The sequence below is a fragment of the Polyodon spathula genome, unplaced genomic scaffold (genome assembly GCF_017654505.1).
Source record: "Polyodon spathula isolate WHYD16114869_AA unplaced genomic scaffold, ASM1765450v1 scaffolds_1409, whole genome shotgun sequence".
Lineage (NCBI taxonomy): Eukaryota > Metazoa > Chordata > Actinopteri > Acipenseriformes > Polyodontidae > Polyodon > Polyodon spathula.
Genome location: NW_024472889.1, coordinates 49,727 through 74,677, shown reverse-complemented (window position 1 = coordinate 74,677; position 24,951 = coordinate 49,727). Strand labels below are relative to the sequence as shown.

Below are 24,951 nucleotides of genomic sequence, written 5' to 3'. Positions count from 1 at the left end.
TTAATGCCGCTTTAAAATAGTGCACGAAATCAAAGGCGCAGACTTAACCCTTGACTGTGCGGAGAGCATAGCCTAATTCAAGAATATCAACGTGTGAATATCTGCAGATTCATTTCACCCCTAATGCCTTACACAGTCATCCCAAGTGCATGAGTGTGTCCCATAGCCATCGTCTCTCTCCACCATAAACACCTTGCAGTCCCAAGAGACACTGGTGCTGCGATACCGTTTAGACCAAATCAATGACCTTCCCTTTTTAAAGAATAAAAAACACATTCAACAGAAAAACAATCACGTAAGTAAGGCATTAGCGTGGGCAGCGGCTCAGCGCTCTTCCAAGATTCCCAGTGAACCCCATTAATCAAGGACGAGGAAGGGACAGCAGGCAGCTCCGTTCTGTGCTGCGACGCACTGCAGGGCTCAGTCGATGACACTCTGTAAAGCACACGGGCACCATAGCTGCATCAGTGATGTTAACAAGCAGGCGCCCTTCAGATAGGGAGGAAGGGCTGCGGCTTCCAACTGCAGCAACTTCAAAAGAAGCCTCCCCTCTCTCTTCCTTCTGTCAGCTCCTTATCCTGGTATCTCATCTCTTGCCATGACGGTACACAATTCATCCGGGAGGCAGGCAGGGGGTTATCTGCAGTATTACGAATGGCCGATGAATACAAGACACGGAGCTCAGGCTGTGCAGATGTTATACTGTATGTCAGTCTGGTATTGTGCATACTTACAGTACCCAGGAGCTGACAGACCAGTGCTGTGCTAGTAATGAATGGGTCAGTGCTAGATATTTGTGTAAAGTGATTCAGTTTAACCCTTGCCACCCCTTGTGCTGCAGCACATTCTCAACAGGCGCTGTGTTTGCAGTCGCCCTCCCCGTCCAAAGAGCTGCACTGCAGATGCTCCAGAGATCACAACCCGAAACTCCATAAGAGCACAGAAGAGGAACGTTTCCCCGACGCCTGCTTTCCTCCCGTAGTCTCGCACTCGTTTTGTTCTGTAATCCGCGTCGTTGGAATATTCCGCAGCTCAGACCCAGGAGGCGACCTTCCCAAGTTCTCATTTGACGTCCCAACCCCCCCACCCCCTTTTTCTTTTTTGGTTTAGTTTTATGTTTTAGCACGTTTTCGTTTTGACACCGGGTGTAAAAGGCCAGCTTTGGTAGTGATATATAAAAAAGGAGACGCGATGCAGAGTCAGTAGTATTTCTGTTTAAGGCATCACAGATGCTAGTATTCAAACAAATACAACTAGAAAAGTATCTATCTATAAAATCTCGGGTCCAGAGTTGAGTTGAACACGGTTTATCCAGGTATACAGCACTGAGGACTATCCGAGGACTGGAGCCCAAGTAGACCCACCAAGAAATACAGGTGATTATCATCATTATTATTATTATTATTATTACAATAGTCTCTCCTCTCTCTCTCTCTCGTCTGATAAAACGTTATTCGAAGGACAGGGAGAAACAGTGATCCCTTTTCCAAGAACAGTAAAAATATGAAGAATGTATGAAATGCCTCTGAGTGCAGTTGAGCGGTGGGGAGGCAGGCAGGCTGCCGTGTCACTGTGTGCTGTGCTGTTCCAGACAGGGACCCCTCTCCGACTCTATTTCCCGTCAGCGTTGCTGCTGCAGCTGTCTTCGTAGGATGGAGGAGACTCTGTGGAGAGATAAGCTGCTCGTTTAACCAGAGACTTCATTAATTGGGCTGTTTTTTTTTTTTTCACAGCGCATAACGGTCTTAACAGAAAAAAACAGTGTAGCCACTTTCAAAATTGATCATTGTTTCTCTACAGTTTGCACAACAAATTTCATAGAAATCGTGAAATCTGTGCTCACTGTGAAAAAAAAACAACCCACAGCCTTAATTATGAATAAAGCTGCATCCCAGCCGAGCCCAGGCTTTTACTGTTATTGTCATCAGAGTATTAAATGCATTGCTTTATTGTGTAAATATAACATGCACAATACATTTTACTTATTAATTTTACTAGAACTTCTAGCCACCTTGCACGAGCTTTGCCATGTGGCTCCAATCCATTGACTCACCGTAGGGGTGACCCCAGGTGCTGTACTCGGGAGGCAGGATCAGTGGACAGGCCGTCGGGACGGGTGCTGCGGCTCCCTCAGTGAAATACGGGATGGTGGACCCCGTGGAGACACAGAAGAGAGGCCCGGTGGAGGTCCCGCTGGGGTCCGGCTGAGAGTGCTCGGGGAAGCTGAGGCCCGGGGCGTAGCTGAAGGACCTGGGGGAGAAGGCGGGCAGGGGCTGGTCTCCGTAGGATTGCTGCTGGGAGTGGCTCTTGGTGGGGATCTCCTCGCTGTCCATCCCGCTGGCCAGGTCGTTCTCCACTGGAGGGGCGCTGGGGGTCACGCTGGGGGCGACCGGGGCGGCACGCCTGGGGGTCCAGGAGGGGGTGATGGGGGGGCTGTTGATGGAGATGTTCCCAATGTAGATGGGTAACGTCACCTGCACCTCCGGATACTTCAAAGAAACCTGCAGAGCCGAGAAGAGAGCAGGAACGTGAGGACATGAATGCAACAGGAGGAGCTCGGCACCGCACCCCAGAATATCGGTCCACGGTGTCGACTTCACCAGCACAGAACCCAGCGCAGGCAGTGTATGGAAAGACTTGCTCACCTGGATGAAGTAGTCGATCTCGATGAGGGTGCAGCCCCTCAGATCAGACTGGGGTAAGGGGGGCACGATGATCTGCTCCTTCCACTCTGCGTTCTTCCCACCCTTCACCCCCGCCCCCTCCACCTCCGCGATGGTGCGCAGGTCATAGATCGCCCGCTTCGACTTGTACGTCACTTTCTGCGGGAGCAACGAAGCAGCAGGACATGGGATCAGGGAGGGTGGGTTAGTATAGTGTGTCCTGAAGTGACTGAAGCAACATCCCTTAGGAGGCAGTACACTGCCCTTCACAGTCACAGACTAGGAATTTTCTTAAGAATTTCAAAATTGGTAATCAAGTTGCACAGACAAACATTTCAACCAACATAAGTTTTACCTTAAAATTGACTGAGCAAACTAAAATTCAGCCCCAGATATTAAACGCCTCCTTCACTTAGCTCCTTCTGGTTTTACTTTGCAATTCTCTTCGAGTGCTTTGAAGTTACAGATAAAATGCCCCAAAGTAAAATCCCACACGAAGGTCGTTGAAGCCGTGTTCCCCATACCTGGATGAGGCTGGCGATGATGCTGCCCGTGTCCTTGCCTGATTTGTTGTACAGCTCCGTGGAGAGCTTGATCACCTGTCCCGGGGCGTACCCTCGCAGGTCGCTGCTCGCTGTCAGTGTCACCGTGCCCGTCTTCACCAGCAGGTAGCTGAACTTCTTCGTGGTGGTGGCTGTGCTGGGCTGCTGTGCAAGAGAAATAAAAAAGGACAGGCTGACACCCCAGTACAGAGCAGTCAGCTCTCCCATTCCTCATCACTCATTCATGGGTTCCAAAAATAGCGTCTCTGCACCAGCGTGACAGGTAGTCCAGAACCTCCGAGTCAAACAGGCAGGCAGGAAAGCGGTTCAGGCCAGTCAGATCAACAGTAACCACCCCCAGGTAAAGCCGCACTCGGGCAGCAGGACTCAGACTCTTAAATCTACATCCATGGACACAGGAAACTGAACCATCGTTTTTAAAAATAGAAATGTTACACTAGCAGTTAATATACTGTACCAGCATTGAAACAGGAGACTGAATTGTAATCTATACAGGGGTACCTTGATATTTCACTATATGTTTTACACGCAGTGAGGTACGTATACAATTTACTGTCAACTCAACATGGTCTAACCAGGAATCAACACCAATTTGTCAATTAGCAAATTGCAAAACGAGTACTGTACTAAATCTTTCAAAGAACTACTGTAAGAGCGAGAGAGAGGAGTTCTACACTGTACAGGACTCCATGAGCACTCTGGAGTGTGAAGGGCTACAGCTCGTGGGACACCATTGCAGTCTGGGTAATTCAAGCATGTTTTCCCAAGCAGCTGGACCTCACGCTGCTTCCTCTGCTTGATTACACAGATACTGCTGCTTACCGCCCAGGTAGCACTGGGTTGTAACCCACCAGCATCCATAGAGAAGCGCTGTGTGGTATGTTTAAAGCCCTTTCCCTCACCTCGATATTGGGGACCTCATTGAGGTTGAGCAGGCTCAGCAGGTAGAAGGGCTTCTCGACCTTGTAGTCCTTTGCAAAGCGAGGCGTGTCAATCACCACTCTCATGCGGTACATGATCTTCCCAAACGAGCCTTCGAACGAGGTCGGGGCAGAGACTGAGGAGAGGAGAGGAGCAGAGACGAGCGATTCGTTACCCTAAAAAGGACTGGAACCAAGGGGTTCATTCAAGATTGCATTAACCCTGTCATGCATGAAATATTGAAAACACATGAAGTCACAAAGCACTTTAAAACTGAATAGGGGGAGTCAACTGCTTGTGGACTAACAATGGAATCAAGACTAAAAATAGCCTGCTTAAAACCCAACACAGAACACAGTTTCTAAGAATTCACTCTCCAAGCAGAGTCTGGTCTTGGTGCGGTACTGTACGAAACCTGTGCCACTCAAATAAAAAAAAAATCTGCAGTATTTATGTGGGCATAAATCAGCAACGCAAGGCTTGAGCCAGGATTAATGCAAGCAAGCAAACTGGCAGCTGACTCAGTCAGGCAGAGTTTAACCCTTTAAAAAAGGAGCATTGAAGCTGCAACAGGAGCGACGGCTGTACAGCTGAAACTCATTGCTGCTCACCGACATCAAGGAAGCCAAGACTCCCACTGATCAGCAGCCTTGAACACGCGATGCACAGTAACTAGACAATCAGAGACAGGCTTACTGCATGCATGTTTGTCCAGCACTTAGTAAGGTGTGCTTTGGAACAGTATTCACTTTCATAATTCTGATCAGTCTCGTGTTCACAAGTCAGATCCCAGCTTGACTGCGGCTGTGCAAACAGAGCGTGGGGCGCAGGGAGAGGGGGACTCAAGCCAGGCGTAGGAGGGGGTGTTGAACCACAGGCTGGACAGCCTGCACTGATCTCTGGCTGTTTCTCAGTTCAGAAAGAGAACTCTGAAAAGGGCTGGGCGCTGGCTGAAGCATTTCCAACAGTCCTGCTTTTAACAGACGGCCACTGTTATAACACAGCTCTTCCGCTGCAGCTCCACACAACAAAACAGACTCAGGACGCAACCATAGCAGCAACATAGCGGAAAATGCATCCTCAATAATATACCTACTTTAAAATCAATCAAAATCACCCCTGGGGTCGCTGAATTGCACTGCTCAGTATTAAAAGGTCAATCAACCTCCCGGTATTTTAGCAAAGAGGCTTCCGTCACACAACAAATGCAATCAAACACTGCACTCTGCAACGCACAGAAAAATACTGACCGAGTGGCTCTGCTCGCTGCGAGAGGAATTCAGTTCATAAATACAACGCAATCAGGATTGCTGCTGAGGGAGGCAGTGTGGCCAAGTTGTTCAAGCTAAGAGGACCACTGATACCAACTAGAAATCCACAACATACATGCAGTGAATCTTAACCATCAGGCAACACTAGCCCTCTATTCAATACAAAGGGAGTTGCGTTTAGTATCTTACCTGGTAGTAGAAACTGGAATGTGTAGGTGTGCTCTCCTGCAGGAAGAGTGCCTGGGAAACACAAGAAAAACAGTTTGCCATTAGCATCCTACCATCCCCATTCACTTAAACACAAACAGCAAGAGTCTTGCACAGCACTGCAGTGAAAGTAACCCGTTTGAAGAAGAACAGCATTAGCCTGGCCCGTGTTGTTTTAAAGAAACCAAAAACTGCAGATATTGCAAAACCAGGTTTATGCGGCAAACCTTTCACAGCTGCTCCAGACCGGCAGATCAGACACAGAGCATGCACAGACTGCGTGGGGCGCCGGTGCAATTTCTATTTTCTAAATATTTCCATCCATGGCATTAATACTGTATGAAGTGTGTTCCACTGTCCCAGCAGAGCTCAGGGGGTCATGGCTGGAGAGACTCTGCAATGTGACTGTGGTGAAGCTGTACTGCCCTCGCAGTCAATAGCAGACCAGCCCATTAGCTAAACAGTTCCTGCAATAACTACCTATATCTATTTCAGATCTGACACATTTATTATTATCTATCTAGCTTTCAAGTTTCGTCATACAGTAGCCTAGCCTCCTCCCTCTGCACATACAAACTGATTTATCCCTGGCGTTTCAAACAAGTTTCTTTACCAGATTAATTATTCATTCATTTCTTTTTGTATCCCGGAAATGAATCCTGAGAGACACAGCCTCTCAGTTTCACTGTGGGTCGGCACACACACACACGGCTATACGTTCAAATCGAACGCCGCAGAGAGGGAGAGCATAGCACATTTTATTTAAATCAAATACATCCTCACTGTTCTTTCTAAACTCTCTATTTTGAAAAGGAATTACTCTGAATACAGCCATGGAGAAACACTGACTCCTTGTCATGGAAGTTCAACCCCCATGAGTGTCTACTGGGTTGAAAAGAGAAGATTGTGCTGCAATTAAACTCGGCAAGGGTTCGGGTAAAATACACAAGTCAGGCTACATATTCTGACTCTGCACAGGAATTACAACAAGGCAGGGCTCTGGGTTTAACCACTGCCATTCCTAGACAGAATGGAAGATTTCAGATTGCACCCTTTGTTAAACACGGTCTATACTGTGCAATGCAGATTTCAGACCGCAGGGCGACAGGTCTCCTGGGAACAACTCGCTGTACTCGGCAGCTTCGTGATTGGAAATTCCCTAAAACAGCGACCAGACAAACGAGTCAGTGAAGCAGAATTAGGAGAAGCAATGCTGATGACAACCTTGCATCCACGACGCTTCACTGTGGCTTCAATATTGGTTGATTTTCATAAAAGTACGATGTTACAAAAAAATATTGTCTCTATTTTCCTTGTTAGCTTTGTTCAAGGGCATGCACTAGCGAGCCAGTCTTCTCTACGCAAGGTTTAAGGAACATCTGGGGCTTTTTTCTATCTTACTTCCTTCTTACTTGCAAATGCGGAGTTCTTTCGTTCTGAATGTTGAAATTCTTCAGAACTCCTTTTTCAAAAAGATAACGAGAGCAGGGAAGGGGGGCAGGATTTTAAAATAAATGAAACAAATAGGGATTTCTCTTTTTATATTCTAGAACAAATTAATCTACAGCTCTTTAAAATAACCTTGCTTTACATAACCTAAGCTAAAAACACATGAAGTAGTTTAATGTTATAGCAGTGCTCATTATGAAATAGTTTTACTAAGTTGAAGCTGGTTAAAGCCAGTGTAAACTTGGTGATTTTGCAAGTGTATTTTCCTCTAATAAATACGAGCCTGAACTGATCATGTTACTGCTGCTTTATCAGGCTCTGAAAATGTGGTTTAAAAACATTTGAAGGGGGGAAATCGAGCATGTGATGAGAGTTGACAATAAGCTGTGGCTGTTACACAATGACCACAAGACTAAGCAGCTTCCATTTATAAACAGCACAGGAGCTACAGCGGAAACTGCACAGCAGTGTTATCTAATAAAAAAACCCAGAATGAAATACATAAGGAGGAGACCGGGCTCTCTGGACGAGGCTTGGAGGCACAGCACAAGCTTTTAAAAACAATTCAATCCTGGAGGCCACAGCTCACATCTGAAACGAGCCCAGTGGACCACGAGCCACGCAGCCGGACACGGTCTCTTCACCCGATGAAGAGATTCTCTGCACTGAATAGAAAGAACTACAGGAGCGGCGAGAGGTGTGCTGAATAAATAATGAGAGAGAAGCGTGCGTTTGCCATGAAGAATGAGAGCAGCTCTAATGTCAGGATCAGGTATCTTTATGGAGAAATCCAAGGCTGACTGTGCAGAGTGAAGTGAATCAGTCATGGGTACATAGCTGTACACTGTGGTATCTGAATGCAAGCCAATTCAGAATCCCCCACACTTTTTCAAATACTTTTAAGCTCAAACTGCAGCTGTGCATTATTTTCTCTCTGATTAACTCAGCATCCTGTAAACAAGGCGGTGGGGGGGGGGGGGGTCTCGGCTGACAGCACGCCTGCTTTATAAACACTGTCAACCACCAAGCAAACTGTATAGCCCTGCTGCAGCTCTGAGCAAGACTGAAACATATCACTGAGAGGAGCAGGCAAAACTTCTCCCCCAAAAACTTTCCAGCAGTATTGAAACCCACTGGGCATTTGCTCCACTTTATCACAAACTAATTCCATTCCAGCACGTTGTATATTAAAACGGTCTCTTGCTGATCAAGAAAATGCCATGTGTCTGGACGATGTAATGAAGTGTCCAGCGTACTGCTGGACACACAATGCAGCCACTGTGACATTAACCCACACAACACCAGGGGTGGATTCCAGGAGGCTCTGCTGACTCGACACATTTGCCTCATTGTTGCTCGAATTGCGGCCGCTCTGAAAGAGATACCATAGCGCTGCTTTACCAGGGTGCTGCCGCCCGAGGCTCTGAAAACTGGGTCAGCTGGTTAGGATTTCACTGCAGGGATCAGGAGACTGTGCCAACATGTCACCAACAGCTATTCAACTGCTGGACTCTGCCAAGCACTGGCAAGAACAGGCTTGCAGTGAAAGCTGCACCTCGGGGCACTCGGACTGGCGCACCTGGTAAAGGCAGTGAGAGTCACACAGTCAGGGAAGAGCATGGCTGTGTCCTGGCTGTACAAAGTTGCCGTTTATTTGCTGGGGACTTGCTATGTGTCACCATCACCTGGGATGTGCATCCCAGGTGATGGGATGGGGATTACGGAAGCACATGTGTCACATTTACCCTGGAACACCCCGCGCTGCCCTAAACACAGTCTTTGTGGGGGATGCTTTTGGGGGGCCCCAGATCTGCTCTTGGACTCCCACGTGCTCTGTTCAAACAGGGAGGGGAGGGTGCTCAAACACCTGCCTAGATGCTGAGAGCCCTGCTTTGTGTGATGCTGCCCCGATGGAGCTGCCACTCCTGACAGTCCCCTATTAGCAGAGCTGTGCTGATGCACTCCCAATAGACATTCAATCACAAGCGACTCCATCTCCGGAGAGACTGATTCAGCAGGTAGCGATGCATGAAGTCTTCTGAGCATTAGCAAACCTACTGCTGTGACAGAGAGCCTGAAAAGCATGTTCGCAGGCTGGTTTCTTGTTTACATATTCCATGCACGGAAAACAAGATCAAGTCTGGAACTGACTAATCCTTAATGCTGGCTGGTAAAACTTTTGCCAACAGTGCAGCTCAGACCAGACCCGAGTCATGCAGCAGCCTAGCACTGCTCCCCAAGCCCTCCTCTCCGCCCCTCTCCCCCGCCCTCACCTTTGTCTGCCAGTGTCAGCGTGCTGTTGAAGTAGGGCTCCTCCACTGTCCACGAGGTGTCGTTCATCTTGCTCGACACGCCACACAATCCCCCGCAGTTCACTTTAATGGCTGGAAAAGGAGAAGCAGGTTCACATTAATCACTCTGCAGATTAACAGGACTACAGTACAGCACTTGTGAGCTGCAGCCATTTCTTTACACTGGCTGTAAGCAATTCCTTCCTTCCTTTATGTAATGGAGCTGAATTATAACAATAAGCATGATTTCATTATCTTCTATACAGCAGTGATCACAATGCATTTCTGTACAGTACCTCCGTGCTGAAGGAGTTGAACACTTACTGGTGGTGTCATTACTACCCTCTTCCCTAGCTGTTTCCTCTGCTATCGCAGTCGCTGTACAGTGGAATTAAAGTAACAGAAGCTAGAAAAGTCACTCCATGCAATCAGAACGCGAAAGGGGCAGCTTTTCTGATCGCATCCCCCTCCCCCAGATTAGATTCAGAAGTATTTTTTATTCCAATAACAGCAGAATGTGTCACGGTAAAAGCACGCAGTTTGTTACAAACCACCTGCCAACCTGGAATAGACCCAGACCTGAAATGATCACATTAGCAGCCCACAAACAGTCATGCCTGGATAGGGATTTACTTCAGGATCTAAAAGACAAGCGCTCACGTCTCCACTGAGCCACCCAAGGACACACGCGGTTTAAACATTCAGCAGAGTAACTGCACACAGAACCCTGACTCTCAGCTCTGTGCCGCTAGTCACACTGACTGATGCCTAATGAATACCAAATGTAATCCATCAGCCCTCATCCTGACACTCCCAGCTCTCACCCTATTGGGGGGTGTCTTTAAATCTCAAGTTCATGCTATTAACCTGCAATGCAGATATCCATCTTTCTTCATTCCAGTCTTGGGTTACAGAGACTGTGCACATTTCCCTCACTTAGAAACCCGCTTTTTAAAATGTCAAGCCGGAATCACTTGTCAAGTCAACCCAAGACATCCTGATCGTAACCAACACAAAACAAATAAGCAAAGCTCGCTTCTCACACTGGAGCCATTCACAAGAACAGAAGAACATTAACGCCATTCAGCCCATCGGCGCCCGTTTCCTAGTGTCTGGCCTCAAAGAATCCCAATGATTCAGCATCAACAGCACGGCGAGAGGTTGCGTGACCCAAAACATTCGCTTTGCACACACCCCAACCCTGACCCACAACCTTTCTACAAAGTGAACACAGGGATTTACACACTGCAAGTTACCAACAAAATACTAAATAAACCAAATCACATAGCGGGCTGCAAAACCCACGCCTTCAACACACACACAGGTGCAACGATAGGACTCGGACTTGATAAAGAAATAATCTTCCGAAGTCATAAAACACACGCCCGTGCAATAAAAATGTGTAATCCTGCAATGATTTAAAAGGGCGTTCCTGTAGTTCAATGGAAGATTACAATTGGTGAGGATTAATAACTATCCCAGATGCCAGGCTTGTACAATCAGTGGTGTGACGTATCACCGTATCCAAGGTTACCGTGTTGTACCGAGTACGGCACAGCAACCTCACCGTCTTAAAACACGCCTTAACCAACAACAACCGTGCTCGATGCAGGGAGGGGGCAGAAACCGGGAACGTGGCAATTAATGTACAGAAGAATGCATTAGGAACGCACTGTGGACTTTCCCCTTTCACACCACCTCCTGCTCATTTCACAGTTTTCCAAATCCAAAATAAACCCAGAGGAACCTTTCTTTTCAACCACAGTAAAAGCTGTTGGCTTTTCGTGTCAGCTGGGTGCTTTTTTTGTGAACTACACCCCCCTTCTATTGAGCTTCATGCATGACTTAGGAACTGGATGGGTAGTATCTGCTGACATGCAGTGCCACCTATTGACTGATATATACTGTGCCGCTTTGTATGCTCTTCTGTGACCCCCCCCACAAAAAAAAAAAAAAATATCAATAGGGTCCAGAGCACTGACCTCCAGCCAGAGAGTGCAGGAGAAGCCCAGAACCACGCCCCGAGTCTTTACTGCTGCCCTCGTTCCACCCCTCCAACACTTTCAGGACCCCACGTGCTTCAGTCTTACAGCATCTAATCCAGAAGCCGAAAGCCTCTCTGCATCCCCCTTACTGTGTAGCAGCTATCTTCCACTATCATGGCAGATCAGGCTTCTTGTGTATTTCTCTCAAGCACTGCTTAATTGTATTCATGAAAAGCTGCCAAAACACACTCATAAATCAAGCTCTACAAAACAAGGATGAGCTGCATCTTTACTGGGACTTGCAAATGCATTTCAGTTAATCTTTTTAATGCTTTAGGCTTTAACTAAAAATAGCAAGTTGGGAGGTGCAGGGTAGTGCTGAACCAACGCAGCACAGGCGCATGGGTGAAACTAAACAAGCTCCTCCACTCACAGCCACACTGACTGGTGGATCCCACTGCACCGCTGAATGCGTGGGAGTGGTGTTCATGTATGCAAAGCACCACAAAGGTGAACTGATCAAGCCTTTGCAGTCAAGAGCACCAGTGAAGTGTGCGTGCGCTTACAGTACGGCATTCCAACTCAAAGAAATAAGTTTTAAAAAGCTGTACAAAGTTCAAATCTGAAGTCAGGGGAACCAAGTAACCTCTGTCCTGATTAGAAGAGACACCCCCGCTGGTTTCATCGGTCCATTTCCTTACTCCCACGTAGATAAAGCATGGCCTGTTCCACGAGCCAAGTCTGGGAGGGGAGCTCACGTGCACACATGCACTGCAGGAGTTAAGAACTTTGCAAGAGCAATACAGAGCGTTGCTGTTTCTTGCTCCGGTGACTGCGATGCAGTGCTTCTAACCTGCATGCGTGTTTATTTATTTCAAACACCTTATAAATCACCAGAGAGGAATGCTACATGAAACACATGCAGATTTTAAAACCTGGTGCAGATCCTTATCAGTGACTCGGAATGAATCACTAACCTGAACAGGGGTCCGTGCCAACTGGTGCGGATTAGTGAGAGTCGACTGCACAGCTGGTACAGGAGCTGGAAGAGCTGGGGGTGGGGAGCGGTCTCATTGCGCTGGACACCTGCTGTCTGCTTCTGTTCCCGCTGATCCCGCAGGTACCTGATCCCAGGCTGCTCCCTAAGCTGTGCACAGGACTTCCCAGCATTTCCAAACTCAAAACCAGCAAGGCTTTGGAAGTCCCTGAAACTGTAATTGAAATAGACTGGCAAGCCTGTCCCAGCTAGAAAGGGGGGTTTGTCACACAAAGCTTCAGTTCTGTGCTTGTCTACCATCCAAGCCATTTACTAGCAGACAGCAGGGCACCGAGGGCTCCATTTCAAAAATAAATTAGAGGTCTCAATTGATCTTTTGTGGTGCAAAAAGTACTTGCTGCTGCAGTTCCATTCCCTGGTTTATCGAGTGCTTGTTTTTTATTCAATTTAATAATTAAGAAAACGGTTGGAACAAAGAGCTGGGCTGGAGCGGAATCATGGAGTGGAGTCCTGGGTGTTAAAGTAAGGAACAGATTAAATGAGAGAGGAGGGAGTGGTACAGTACATGATTCATGTGAAAATCAGACCGCTCAGCTGCCAGTAATAGCTGGACGATTGCTTTTGTTTGACTGCCTGTTGGTGACAGTGCATACTGTTCAGATGACAAAGCGAGACTTCAGAACACGCTTTTGTTTTTTTGTTTCAGCGGAATGCTATGGAGCTCAATACCAGAGGGCCGATCTGCTGAAACTCACCATGCACAGCGGTAACCTGAGGAGAGAGCGAGGCAAGGCAAACACAAAAACAAGCAGCCAGGCAAACTGACACGACAACAGCTGAGCCAGAGCCAATGCTAGGGGGAAAAGAACGAGGAGCAAGATCTGTACAGACCAGCGCGATTGTGAGACACTGAACAAGCCCACCTGCTCCAAGAACAGAAACACCGTACAGTATTTCTCATTGCAGAACAAGACGGGGCCGAAGCAATGCAGGCATTTACCACAAATCCAAGGGTTTAGGATCACTCCACGTTTCACTGTGAACAAAATAGTCAAAGTCTGGTGTGGCTCAGACTGCTACGCAGTGGGATGGTTTAGCCGGTAACGACAGATGAAACAGCAAGGCTTTATGACAGAAACAAAATGTAAAAAAAAAAAAAAAAAAAAAAAAAAAAAAAAAACTGTTGTGAACATGATTTCCAAAGCGGCAGCCATTAAAACTTTAACTGGTGATGCAAGCCATCCCATAATGCTGTTAAAACCACATGCAGGTTCTCAGTTAATATTTATTTGAAGCAAAACCACACTGATCTGTCAGGGTTTTTTATTCATTCTAGAATTAAGTTCTACTTGATCTTCTATACGTACTGTAAGGAGCGTTTGCAACAGCAGGAAACACTATTACAAAAAGCCATCCTGAATACAGTATGCATGCCCACACACTGTCACCAGATTCAGTACCACTCCTTTATGGTTACTAGATTGCTACAGTAGGCTTCATCTTCATGATCAGGTTTAAGCAAACAGACGTGCCAGCTCACAAACAGGAAAGCACAGGGCAACACAGGGTTAACAGCATACATGCCCAGCGTCTGCTGGAGCGAAACAGGGAACCGACACGGTCGTTACAGAGACAGATTGAGACATGGGACAGCTGGGTTTTAAAAATTACAGCAAGACCCCCCCACCCCCGCCTACACTCCACAGCCCTTAAGAAACCAGTGCAATTAAACAAAGCAAGGATGTTAACTGCACCGCAGAGGAACCCAAGCACAAAAGAGACTAAAGCCGATTTCTCAAGAAGGACGTCGCGTTTTCTTGGCACGTACACCCGTGCAACAGCGAAGGACATTTTGTGTGCAAGAGAGCTGAATTAGTTTAGCATTGTGCTCTCTGGAAACAAATTTAAAATCCACATCTTTCAGGGTGTTGCCTTAGTCCTTAGGCGGAGTTATAGAGGAGGTATGACATCACCTTCCTGTCCAGAACACACACACACACCCCTGTGAAACTAAAAGAACACGCCGTTCAGAGAAATGCCAGCCATGAACCAGACCCAACTTTTCATTGAAGTTCATCGTTAATGCCGGGATGGAAATAAGGTCCCCACTGCATAGCAGTTTGCTCCATTCCTGGTTTGAATTTGGGTTTAATGAAGCAGACATGAGCTTGCCGTGGCTAATCAAGCTGGCAGTAAAACCCTGGCTGGATGAAACTGCTGTGCAATAGCAGCCTTATTACCATCTCTGGAAATGACTCAACCCCTGGCATGCAATAGCCGTGTGATTTCAGACAGCACAAGGAGGAGCAGACCCAAAGCAAGCCAGCGAAGATGAAGCCAGATCCTGATTAAAACATCGCAGTGTCTATCTGACACTCTGAACAACCTCCGACAGGATGAACGCCCGGCAGCAAACAATAAAGCAGAGGAAAGGAGGCCGGGCAGGAAGAGGAGCAGTTGTTGAAGGGGATAAAGAGGCCTGTCAGACTTAACCCTTTATGGGCGGAAGAACTTTAAACAAGTTTGATTAATTCTCTGTTTGGGGGGGGGGGGGTTGTTTATGGGGGGGGCAAAGACTGACTGGCCCCCTTTTTTTCATTGTTGGCACATGAATTAAAATCTCACACACACTGTAACTCTTCACAACCTGTTGTTGGCCTGTCAAATCACAGAGACTGTAAGCTTTGTTGAGGTCTTAAAACTTTGGGGAGCAAAGCGTAGCGTGATCCAGGAGGCTCGGCCATGAAAACGTGTAATCAGCGTGTGCTGCCAGGCGCCATGTCAGGAAAGCAGAGGGCTCCACTTGTTGTTCGCTGACATGCCCACACAGGGAATGTCCAAGAAAGAGGAAGAAAATCAAGCTTGGTAATAAAGGCACCCACACACACCTCACAGTGCTGTCTGTCTGCTTGCAATCAGTAGCAAAGCTTCACTTGTGACCAAGCAAGTTACAAGTGATTACAAAGGAGAATAATCTATACCTGCAATATAAGAAAACAAACAAGCACCAATCTCATTAACAACCACTTTGCATGTTAAATTTCCTTCCCATCTCCACAGCTGCAGCACAGCAGTTAACGCAACACTTATTAAATACAGAATGCATCACTGCCCTAAACCATGTGCAAAATCCACATTTAATATGGACATGCATTTCAGATGAATTTGTAAAACGAAGCCCAGAGCACATGCCGTCTGAAACCAAGTCAAGGTCACGTTTGAACTGCCTAGTTTGAATCTTTACTTTCTTGGGAATGTCAGCAAAAGAACTCCTTAAAGGAAAAAAAAAAAAGGATTTGAAATTCCAGTCATTCCTCTCTGCAAGCTCCTGCAGGCTCTGTATAGAGAGCAGCTCACAGACCGGGCTAGAGGTCAAAGAGTTCTATACAAGCCAAGCTGACTCACACATAGATCACAGGAGACGGGCCAGACAGGGCTTAGCCTGCATGATGCAGAACACCGCTCTGGTCTTCAATCCCTGGACTAGCTTCTTAACTCTGGCTGCAGTGCAAAACTCGATTGATTCCTTCATTGCCAATAATTTTTGCCCAGTTCTCCCCAATTTAAGATTGCCAATTGTGTTATTAATCCTGGTTCACCGCTGCAACCCCCCAGCAACTCGGGAAACGGAGGCTGAAACATACGTCCTCTGAAACGTGTTGCTGCCATAGGCTTACATCCAGTAAAGGCGCATCGCGTGGAGTGGAGGATGCGCCTTTACTGGATGCGCCACTCGGGAGCCCCTGACCTCAACTGATTTCTAAACCCAAGTTAATATGTTGTGTTACAATGAGAAGACACGCCTTTTAATCAGTTCCAACACATCACTGATCAAAACTGCCATTAGCAGCCCTACACATCACCTTTTTATTTTTGTCTGCTGGTGAAACAGTTGCTACCCTGCGGCACGCGAGGAATGTTCCAGGAGGGACGCAGAGCGAGATATGCAAGGCATTCCCACCCCTGATCCAGAAGAGTGGGATAAACTATTTTCTGAGAATGCAGCCTGCGTGCTTGTGCTGTGTGCACCTCATCAACCTCAAACTACAGCCTGCAAGGTCTGTGCACATCCCCAGGGTTTATCAACTCTCTTGCAGTTATCACACCCATGATTCTCAACGATACAGACTGTGGCTTTCGGCTTATCTGACTGGCACACATTAGGTTCAAGTGTAAGACAGTTAAGCAGAAGCTAACACCTGGTCCCTGCTCTGGGCTCCACTTGTAGCAACAGTTTCCATGTGGGCACATACTGCTCCAGGCTTTTAACAGCAATCATGGGAAGGTTTACCCTCGACTTGCACAATAGAAAACTTTCCATTCCTGTTGACCTCATCAGAAGGGGTGGGGCCTCAGCATCTGCAGGCACCTGTGACTGGCGGTGATGTGACTTAGTCACATGTAAGGCTTACATCATAAAAAGATCAAACGCATCACAGGAAATCACGAGCGAGAACAGTCCTTTTTTGCATCACCTCTGCAACTGGGTTAACGCGACAGACTTTTTTTCCCCACTGTGGGTATTCTTGAAGGTCATGCTTACACAGGTTTTGCTTCTGCTTTAAAAAGGGAAAAAGAATCTCTTTGATCAACCTTTTTACTTCTCAAAAGACTGGCTAGGGGAACACCGTGTTACTTGAGCTCTGGACTACAAACTTAACCCTAACTACACAAGCGTTTCCAGCCTTCGTTATTTAAACAGATTTCTATTGATGCAGTGACTCAAGGGTTATCACCGCTTTGATACCTACCGTACGTCACTGTTTGATGTTTTCAAATCCCCATTTCCATCTTCAAATCTTCAGGATTTTAATTTTAAAAAAAAAACAGAACAACCTCCATGGCGTTCTATTGCTGCTTGAGCTTAAAAGGCAGCTGCAGCTTCACTTCACATTGGGAATCAGAACGGGTTCGGAGCTTCCCTGTAAGCAACCCGCTTTAGAGAGAAAGGAGGGTCCTGCCAGATCTGTACGCCAGCAGACAGTCTGGCACTGCGAGCAGTACTGGCCTAAACCCCCAAACCCAGGAGGGGCTGAGCCGTGCTGTGACTGGAAATGTTTCCAGTTCATTCAGAGCAGAGGACTGTTCAGACTCCTGGGGCCCTGGTCATTTCAATGATGCACCCAAACCAGAAGGGTCCTGAAACGCAGGACTGGGGCAGGGCTAGCCTCCAGCCCTGCACACTGTAACAGCAGGAATGACTCAGCAGCCTGCTATGCAGTAGGAGCCTCACGTCCTTCAGTTTGAAATATAATTTAACGGTACCCCCCCCCCCCCTCTCTCATCCTGCTGGATGAGTTTCAGAAAAGCAGTTTACACATGGCACTGCAGCAACATCCACTCGCAATCATGTTCACCTCTCAGCATCCCGTGGCTTTGCTCTCTCCCTCCCTCCCTCTCTGCTGTACAGCGACAGTCAGCTGTGTCACGCTCACTTCACTAATCCTTGTAATTCTATTTCCCTGGCCACAAAGGAGAAGTGTAAATGTTTGTTAAGATTATCTCCACACGCCCACAGCTCCCGACAGTGCCACCAAAAACCACCTAGGGATCTCGGAGCCTGGCCTGAAGTCATTCTCTAGTTTAGTTTTACTGCATGATGAGGGGGAATAAGCTCCAGGGAAGTGAATACGTACAGGACAGCTGATGACAGGCTATTGGATATCATTGTTATGTAACGGTTGGTGTCAGAGCAGTAAACAACGCACACAGTAAACACTCTTCACTTGCAGCTAAACCAAAAACTACACGGCACAGCAATTCAATTAGCAAGCACCTGTTCAGGTAAAGCAAGTGGTAGAAACACACTTAGCATTATTTCAGTTTGGAGCAGGGCCATTCACCCCCACTGCGTGCACCACATTGACAGCGTGTAAAGTTTTGAAGAGAAGCCTCCCTAACATCTGTGGCTGATCCACCACTGAATAAGCAGAAAGTCAAACTGACTGACACATGAGGAGAACACAGACCTGCTGACAAGAATAGAAATGGAATGCTGAAGCGCCACTCCCATTGCACAGCAGCGTGATCCGTTCCTGGTTTTACCCGAGTTTAAATCAGACACACCTGAGCTTGTTACCTGTACACTATGGCTGGTCAAGCTTGTATTAAAACCTGGAATGGGTGACACTGCTGTGCAACGGGAGTCTGGTTTCCATCTCTGTTGTACTGACAATATCCGTTCACGGCCACGACTGCAAAACCAGTTTAGCGTTTTTATAGGCACTTTTGGTTAAACAAAGAAACTGATGTCCGACTTGTTTGCATTCCTTAGTCACCTGACCTCCTTCCTGGTTGCAGCTCGATCGCAGCACCCAGGCTCCGCACCTCTAAGTGAAGTTTTTAACCCGGGTCTGGTTTCCTCCACAAGGCTTGCCAGCTGAAAGCTCACCTGTGTAACAACAGCCTGCTATTCTTTCCACTGTGGACAAAAGCTCTTTCATGCTGCACTGCTGAACTGCCATGAACTTTCCCTGAGTTCCACCTGCTTTCATACGGCACCAACGACAAAGCTGAACAGAAGCACGAGGCTTTGTTCTGTATTCATTGGGGACGGGTGGGGGGGGGCTAGACTGTGTCACATCTTTCCTTCTGTGTTTTTTCATCAGAATTAAATCGTCAGGTAATTCTGGTCCTGGAGGGCCCGTGTCCAGCGGGTTTTCCAGGAGTCTTTACATCAGCATTGGCTAAAGATCTGGAACGCCTGTTCATCCTGACTAATTAAACCAATAACTGGTTCAATTAAGTGACAGGGATTGAAATGAAAACCAGCAGCCCAAAAGACAACCCTAACGTAACTAATGACACAGCCCGAGGGTCTTGCACAGAAAACATGAACACAACTGGTCTTGGATACAGGTCTGGGTCAATTCCTGTTCCAATGGATATTTGAGAGACAGCACTGTTGTGATCGTTCAGCTGCTTTTATTTGAAGCTGATTTCATTGACTCGCAGGGTCTTCAACTGAAGTCATTTGTTGGAAGTTGATTTTAAGGTGGCATTGGAAGTGAAGAGCTGAAAATGGACCCCAGTCCTGTTTAGATATTGCTGTGTTCGAGTAGATTCTGCTCTGCAGTTCCGAGTTATTAGAACTGTACCTGCTGTATGCAGGGCAGCAGTGTTACCAAATGTACAGGTCTCAATGCATAATGTTTGCTGTAAATATATACGTCGTGCGTGGTGTTTTGGTGGCTAGCTGGATGGCGGCAGGTTGAGCAGTGAATACCCCAAGCAAGCACAACAGAGCCTGGCTGTTTGAGATGCACTGCGGCAAGGTCAGGACCGCGTCAGGGTCCCATCACATGCAACACGGGCACATCAACTCCTTCAGTATAGCCTACGCTTTTAAAATGCTATTTATGATTTTCACTGACTGGTTTGTCGTCCCCCCCCCCCCCCCCGACCCCAAGTGTTACACGTATCCCCGGCAGTATAACACTGTGGTCTCCTGTAACCCGTGTCGCACGGCGCTCCTGGATAACTGCCCCAACACTTCCTTTTAAAACAGTTGAAAACAAGCAACAGAAACAGCAGTGCAAAGAGAGTCAATGCATCGCCCTGACATTATAAATAAACACAGATAATAGTGGCGCTTTACAGAAAATACCAAAACAAAGCAAAGCTACTGTGTACAGAAACACACAATATAACATGTTTATCTACAAAACTGGATATTAAATACATAGAATTCATTTGGTCGTTTTATAATAGTTTATATGGCTTTGTTTATTAAAAAGTTTGGACAATAAAATATATCGTGTAAAATAGGAATCGTTTAAAGAACAACGAGGGGGTCTTACATTTAACATATATATATATATATATATATATATATATATATATATATATATATATATATATATATAAATATAAATTCTAAACAAAAAAAAAACATGTTTGCGTAACGACGTTCCTTAGATAAAGCAACACATTAATAACTTAACAGTAAAATAACCCTTTAACGGGATTGAAGTCGTTCCCAGCCCCCTCCACAAACAAGCCCGACTCCCAGCGTCTCAGTCCCGTCGAGAACTTCCAAACCCCCGCTCCAGAGAAGGCACCGCAAAGCAGCGCTGCTCTCGGGGCGCAGCGCCCTGGAAGCACGGCTCTGGACGGCACCGAAACCCCAAAGCACACGCTCTCGCTGCTCGCCTACCTTTAAACGGCAAGGGGTTATTGAGGCAAATATTCACGGCTCCTGAAATCGACTCCCCGGGGCCATACACCACTTTGTTGTTGTTAAAACTGATATCGAATCTGTGCAGTTTGCCCATGGTTTCTTCCCCCCTCTCTCTCGCTCGGTACACCGCGCACACCGCCCGAGTTGCGGCAATGCGACTGAGTCTGAGCGGATAGGCTGCTCTGAATCGGTCCCACCTGCGGCGAGCTCGCCGGACGCGTTCGCCGGGGCCGTGACGTCAGGCGAGGGTTGGGAAACAGTCAGTGACGATTCACGCTTGGATAACACAATAGTTCTGTAGCGATACTGTATACGTGCAGATACTCGATAGACTGTACTCAGTGCACAGCGTAGATCGCATGCGTAATAAAGCACTGCAGTTGAGCAATCGATACCCCAATGTAATTACAGCCTTCGGCTGTTTTACTAACGCTGCAGAACAGATACACGGCAGGGCAAAGAAGGGTTTCTGCATTCCTTCGTGCATTATTAAAATGCATGTACAGTACTCGTTCACGGAGGAGGAGGCCTCAGAGGATACGCTGAGTGGAAACGTGCCGGGTTTAAGCTTCTCTGTGCGGGGGGAGATGCCGCCTCTGGTCTGGCGTTGCTGATTGCTCCATGGCCTGAGCCAAAGCGACGGGCAGACAATGTTAATTAGCAGCTAGCCATAATAAAAGCGTAGTGCGTTGGCAGCTTGTGTGTGGTTACACTTGCAGTGATGCCGCACTATGCAGGCTGCAACACATTACTAATGCGTGCAGCCGAGGGTTAGGCAATGCGCTGAAGACACAGTGAACGAAACGTTTGGAAAACTACAACAAAGCTACGAAGGGCTTGCGGGGGTGAGGTGTTATTGTTAAGAGCCGTATAAAAGCTGCATCTCCCTGTTTCCTGTTCGTTTCAGTCGTGATAGGCAAGACAGTGGATTTGGTGGCCAGCTGTACCCAAGAAGGAACACGTCTCACGTGTCAGTCTACACAGCCCTCTTTGCCACAGATTCCCACTCCCCAGGACTTCTCTTAAGTGTCAGTCATGTGAGTTTGTGGAACTCTCTGCAGGGCTCCCAGGCTGCTGTCTGACTGCCCTCCCTCTTGCTTCTCCTGTACCTCCCTGAGCTGTCAAAGGCAAGTCATTCCAATGGGATTCCAGGAATGCGAGTTGTGGAACTCTCTGCAGGGCTCCCAGGCTGCTGTCTGACTGCCCTCCCTCTTGCTTCTCCTGTACCTCCCTGAGCTGTCAAAGGCAAGTCATTCCAATGGGATTCCAGGAATGCTGCCTGCCAGGCTGGACAGTGCTGGTGCTGTTATTATTATAAATAATCAGCTGGATACGAAAGGACTGACCATTTTCATTGAAAAAAACAAAAAGACACTCCAGTATATTTCTAATAACTGTGGTGTGACCTGATCTGATGCTGGGTGCTTATAATCCTCTTTATATTGAGTTTGGTATTGAAAGAGCTGACAAGAGTGTGGAATAAGCAGGGGTGACAATAACACTCCTATTGCACAGCAGATTCCCCCATCCCAGGTGTGTCTGAGTTAAACCAGGAACGGATCAAACTGCTATGCACAGCAGAGTCTTATTTCCATTGCGGAGACAGCAATTTTGCCTGCAAATGGCAGCCCAGAATGAAATATTTAATACGTTGTATCACTTGTTGTTTTTTTTTTTTTGTACAGATTAATATTTGACGTCACCGCCTGTGAAACTTCTCTCAGCCCACGTAATCCAGGGACTGTTAAAGTGATGCGTTCATGAAGATTCAGGAAGAGGTGGTTTCCAGACACACCCCTCCTCTGTTGCAGTAAATGTCACGTATTATTATTATTATTATTATTATTATTATAGAGAGTGTGTTCAAGTTGACAAATATAAGTTGCCGTGAAAGCTGGGCGGCTTTGGGTTGCTTTGGGTTACTGTCACATCACCATGGAGGATCCAGGGGAGTCGTTCTTATTTTAGGCAATCAAACAAACCCTGAGTCACATTGTTGCGATTAAAGGAAGCTTAACCTCATTAAAAGAAAAAAAGAATGAAGCTTTGGGTGACTGCAGTTTACAGAACAGCCCTCGGGACATGCTTGAGAAATGATAGCGTTGTTTACCCACAAGCAGACCAGGTCTGTGTAAAGACTACAGAGCAGTCCAGCAGGTCTCAGCTATAAAACACACATTTAAACACGGTCAGATTCAACATCATAACATGCCTTTTTGCTTTATTATTCAATAAACCCTGACATTAGAGATCTTATCATTTATTCACTAAAGGGGCACACCAGAACAAAGTCTCTTTAAAAAAAAAAGAGTCCCCCTAACTAGAATAGCAAGGGGGTCTAGGACCCCCTAACATGAAGAGATTCTTCACCACTTATAGACACTTTCTGACAGAATGGCTAGACAGCGACAATGCTGGTCCTCATGCAGACAACACTTCTCCACAATCACAGAGGAACTGCCCCTGGAACTGGAGCTGGCTGGGCTGGACTGAACCGGTTGTTACTCACTGAGCAGCAGTCGTTACCATGCTAACAGTTACTGCACTGGTGTCGATTCTGCTGTGGGAGAGCCTGTCTGACAGCTCAGAGTCAGAGTTACAGTAACAAAGACTCAAAACTACTGGTGCTCCTTCCAGGCTGGCGTGCCATGTCATACACAATGGGAGCAAGAGACCAGAAAAACAACTTTAGCTCAGGTGCTCCTGCTGAGTGGAACCATTATCACACACTGCCATCTAGTGGATCATTTTTAATCACTTATCAGGACAAAAATCTGCTTACAGTAACTGTTTTAAAAGAACGCCCCGCCCACAGCCTTCTTGGGAGTTCTAGAGACACTGACTGGCCGCTACTGTTGTATTCATTCTCTAAATTAAAGTTAACACAATCCTAAATACAAATAATGATTTTATACTGAAGTACTGTTCAAAAACAGATTTTACTGAAACAACACCATGCATTAAGAATCGCTGAAGAGCCACTGCCAGTCCTGAAGACTTGAGTTTAAAACCTCTGCAGATGTCTCACGAGGTACCTGCGGGCTTCCTGTTGTACTTGAGCACCAGCTTGTTGGGATCCAGGACGAAGGGGTCCCTGAACATGCACACAGGGACCAGGTACATGTTGCTATTCGAACCCTCAGCCTGAGAGGTGCCAAGGCCTTCGAAATTCCACTAGGGAATATCTGGCAAGAGGAGAATATAGCAAGAGGCTAAAAACTGGGACCAGGGTTTGGCCACCGTTGCACTACTCTACCCAAAGTGTCACTTCACATGCAAGACTTCGATAACCCAGATCATGTGCACTGGCAGATGGCTTGGGCTTGCTGTCCAGCGTTCTGGTTTTGCATCGGAGACCCTCCCCCGTGCCATCGATCCACACATACGTGACCTGCACCCGGTCCCCCTGAGGCAGCTTCATGTACTGATCCCGCATGCCTTTGTTCAGCAAGGAGCTCTCAGACACGGACAGAGACATCGCCAAACCTGCAGGACAAGAGATTTACACACACTACAATGCACTGTAGACACACCCACCCCAGAGAGACAGGTGACACTGTCATTGTAAAATAATTTGCATCACACAGCAATGATGTCACATCGAAGCTTGCGCTATTTCAGCTCTCGAAGAATATAAACATGGAATTGGATCGTCTGCTCCAATGCTGCTCCTGTAGTCCACATTAACTCTGTATGCTGTCAATTAACTTTGAACCACACATGTTTGTTATTGCGACTATCCATCTATTGTTTTCCAGGACACCCTGGTAAATGAGGCTTCAGGTCTCAATGGGTAAATCCCCTGGTTAAATAGATAGCAATACGATTTCATTTATTATTAAACAGATACACACACACACAAGGTGCTGTGTAAGACAGGTTGGAGCAGTCTGTCAGCCCGCCTGTGGCTTCCCGCTCCTGCTCTCCTGTGGAGCAGAAGTCAGCTCATCTCATACAGCACCCTTGTGAAACTCCACCAGCACTGATGCACGATACACACGAGATGAGCACACGGATTAGTGGAGCACTGGAGGGAACGTTATTTGTGGGGTACCTGTACTACGTGACTCTCTACAGTGCACAAGCACTGTCCAAACCTGAGGGGTCTCAACTCTGCAACCCCTGGACTACCTGGGCTGGTGCCAGCATGACCCTCTTGTGGGAAAGAGGTTGCTAACTCAATGCCGGCCTGTGTTCGCGTTATAAAGTTCGTTTTCCGTTAGATTCTTTTGTTTTGTTTTGTTTTATTTGATGCCACAGGTGGTTTTAAAACCTGAAAATTAAAGAGCGTTCATGAATCTCACGACCAGCACCACCACCCCGCTGGATTCAAGTTATTACCGGTATCAAACTTACCCAACGCAGACGTTAAAAAAATGATTATCCAAGACATTACTAAAACTTGGTTAGAACACACATTAATAT

The 24,951-nt window shown here is 47.0% G+C and overlaps 1 protein-coding gene across 3 annotated transcripts; it reads right to left on the bottom strand.

Moving 5' to 3' along the window:
• Nucleotides 1–264: 264 nt before the first annotated feature.
• LOC121309598 (arrestin domain-containing protein 1-like) lies at nucleotides 265–20,717 on the bottom strand. Of its 3 annotated transcripts, none has more exons than XM_041242599.1 (8): nucleotides 20,503–20,717; nucleotides 9,348–9,458; nucleotides 5,608–5,658; nucleotides 4,129–4,283; nucleotides 3,188–3,370; nucleotides 2,646–2,822; nucleotides 2,054–2,501; nucleotides 265–1,664 (listed from the first exon to the last, which is right to left on the bottom strand). In XM_041242599.1, the coding sequence occupies exons 1-8, from the start codon at nucleotides 20,618–20,620 to the stop codon at nucleotides 1,612–1,614; spliced, it is 1,296 nt and encodes a 431-aa protein (XP_041098533.1). In that variant the 5' UTR covers nucleotides 20,621–20,717; the 3' UTR covers nucleotides 265–1,611. The 3 variants fall into 3 exon arrangements, with proteins under 3 accessions (XP_041098533.1, XP_041098534.1, XP_041098536.1); XM_041242600.1 differs by having other exon boundaries at nucleotides 3,188–3,367; XM_041242602.1 differs by lacking the exon at nucleotides 20,503–20,717 and adding an exon at nucleotides 12,328–12,480.
• Nucleotides 20,718–24,951: the final 4,234 nt, after the last annotated feature.

What these genes read in the sequence shown, in the direction of transcription:
- LOC121309598 (XM_041242599.1), bottom strand. Translation starts at nt 20,620, where the DNA reads ATGGGCAAACTGCACAGATTCGATATCAGTTTTAACAACAACAAAGTG. An exon ending in TAACCCCTTGCCGTTTAAAG is followed by an intron (nt 9,459 to 20,502) that starts GTAGGCGAGCAG and finishes CTCCTTTTCCAG; the next exon opens with CCATTAAAGTGAACTGCGGG. An exon ending in TCATCGCCAGCCTCATCCAG is followed by an intron (nt 2,823 to 3,187) that starts GTATGGGGAACA and finishes TTGCTCCCGCAG; the next exon opens with AAAGTGACGTACAAGTCGAA.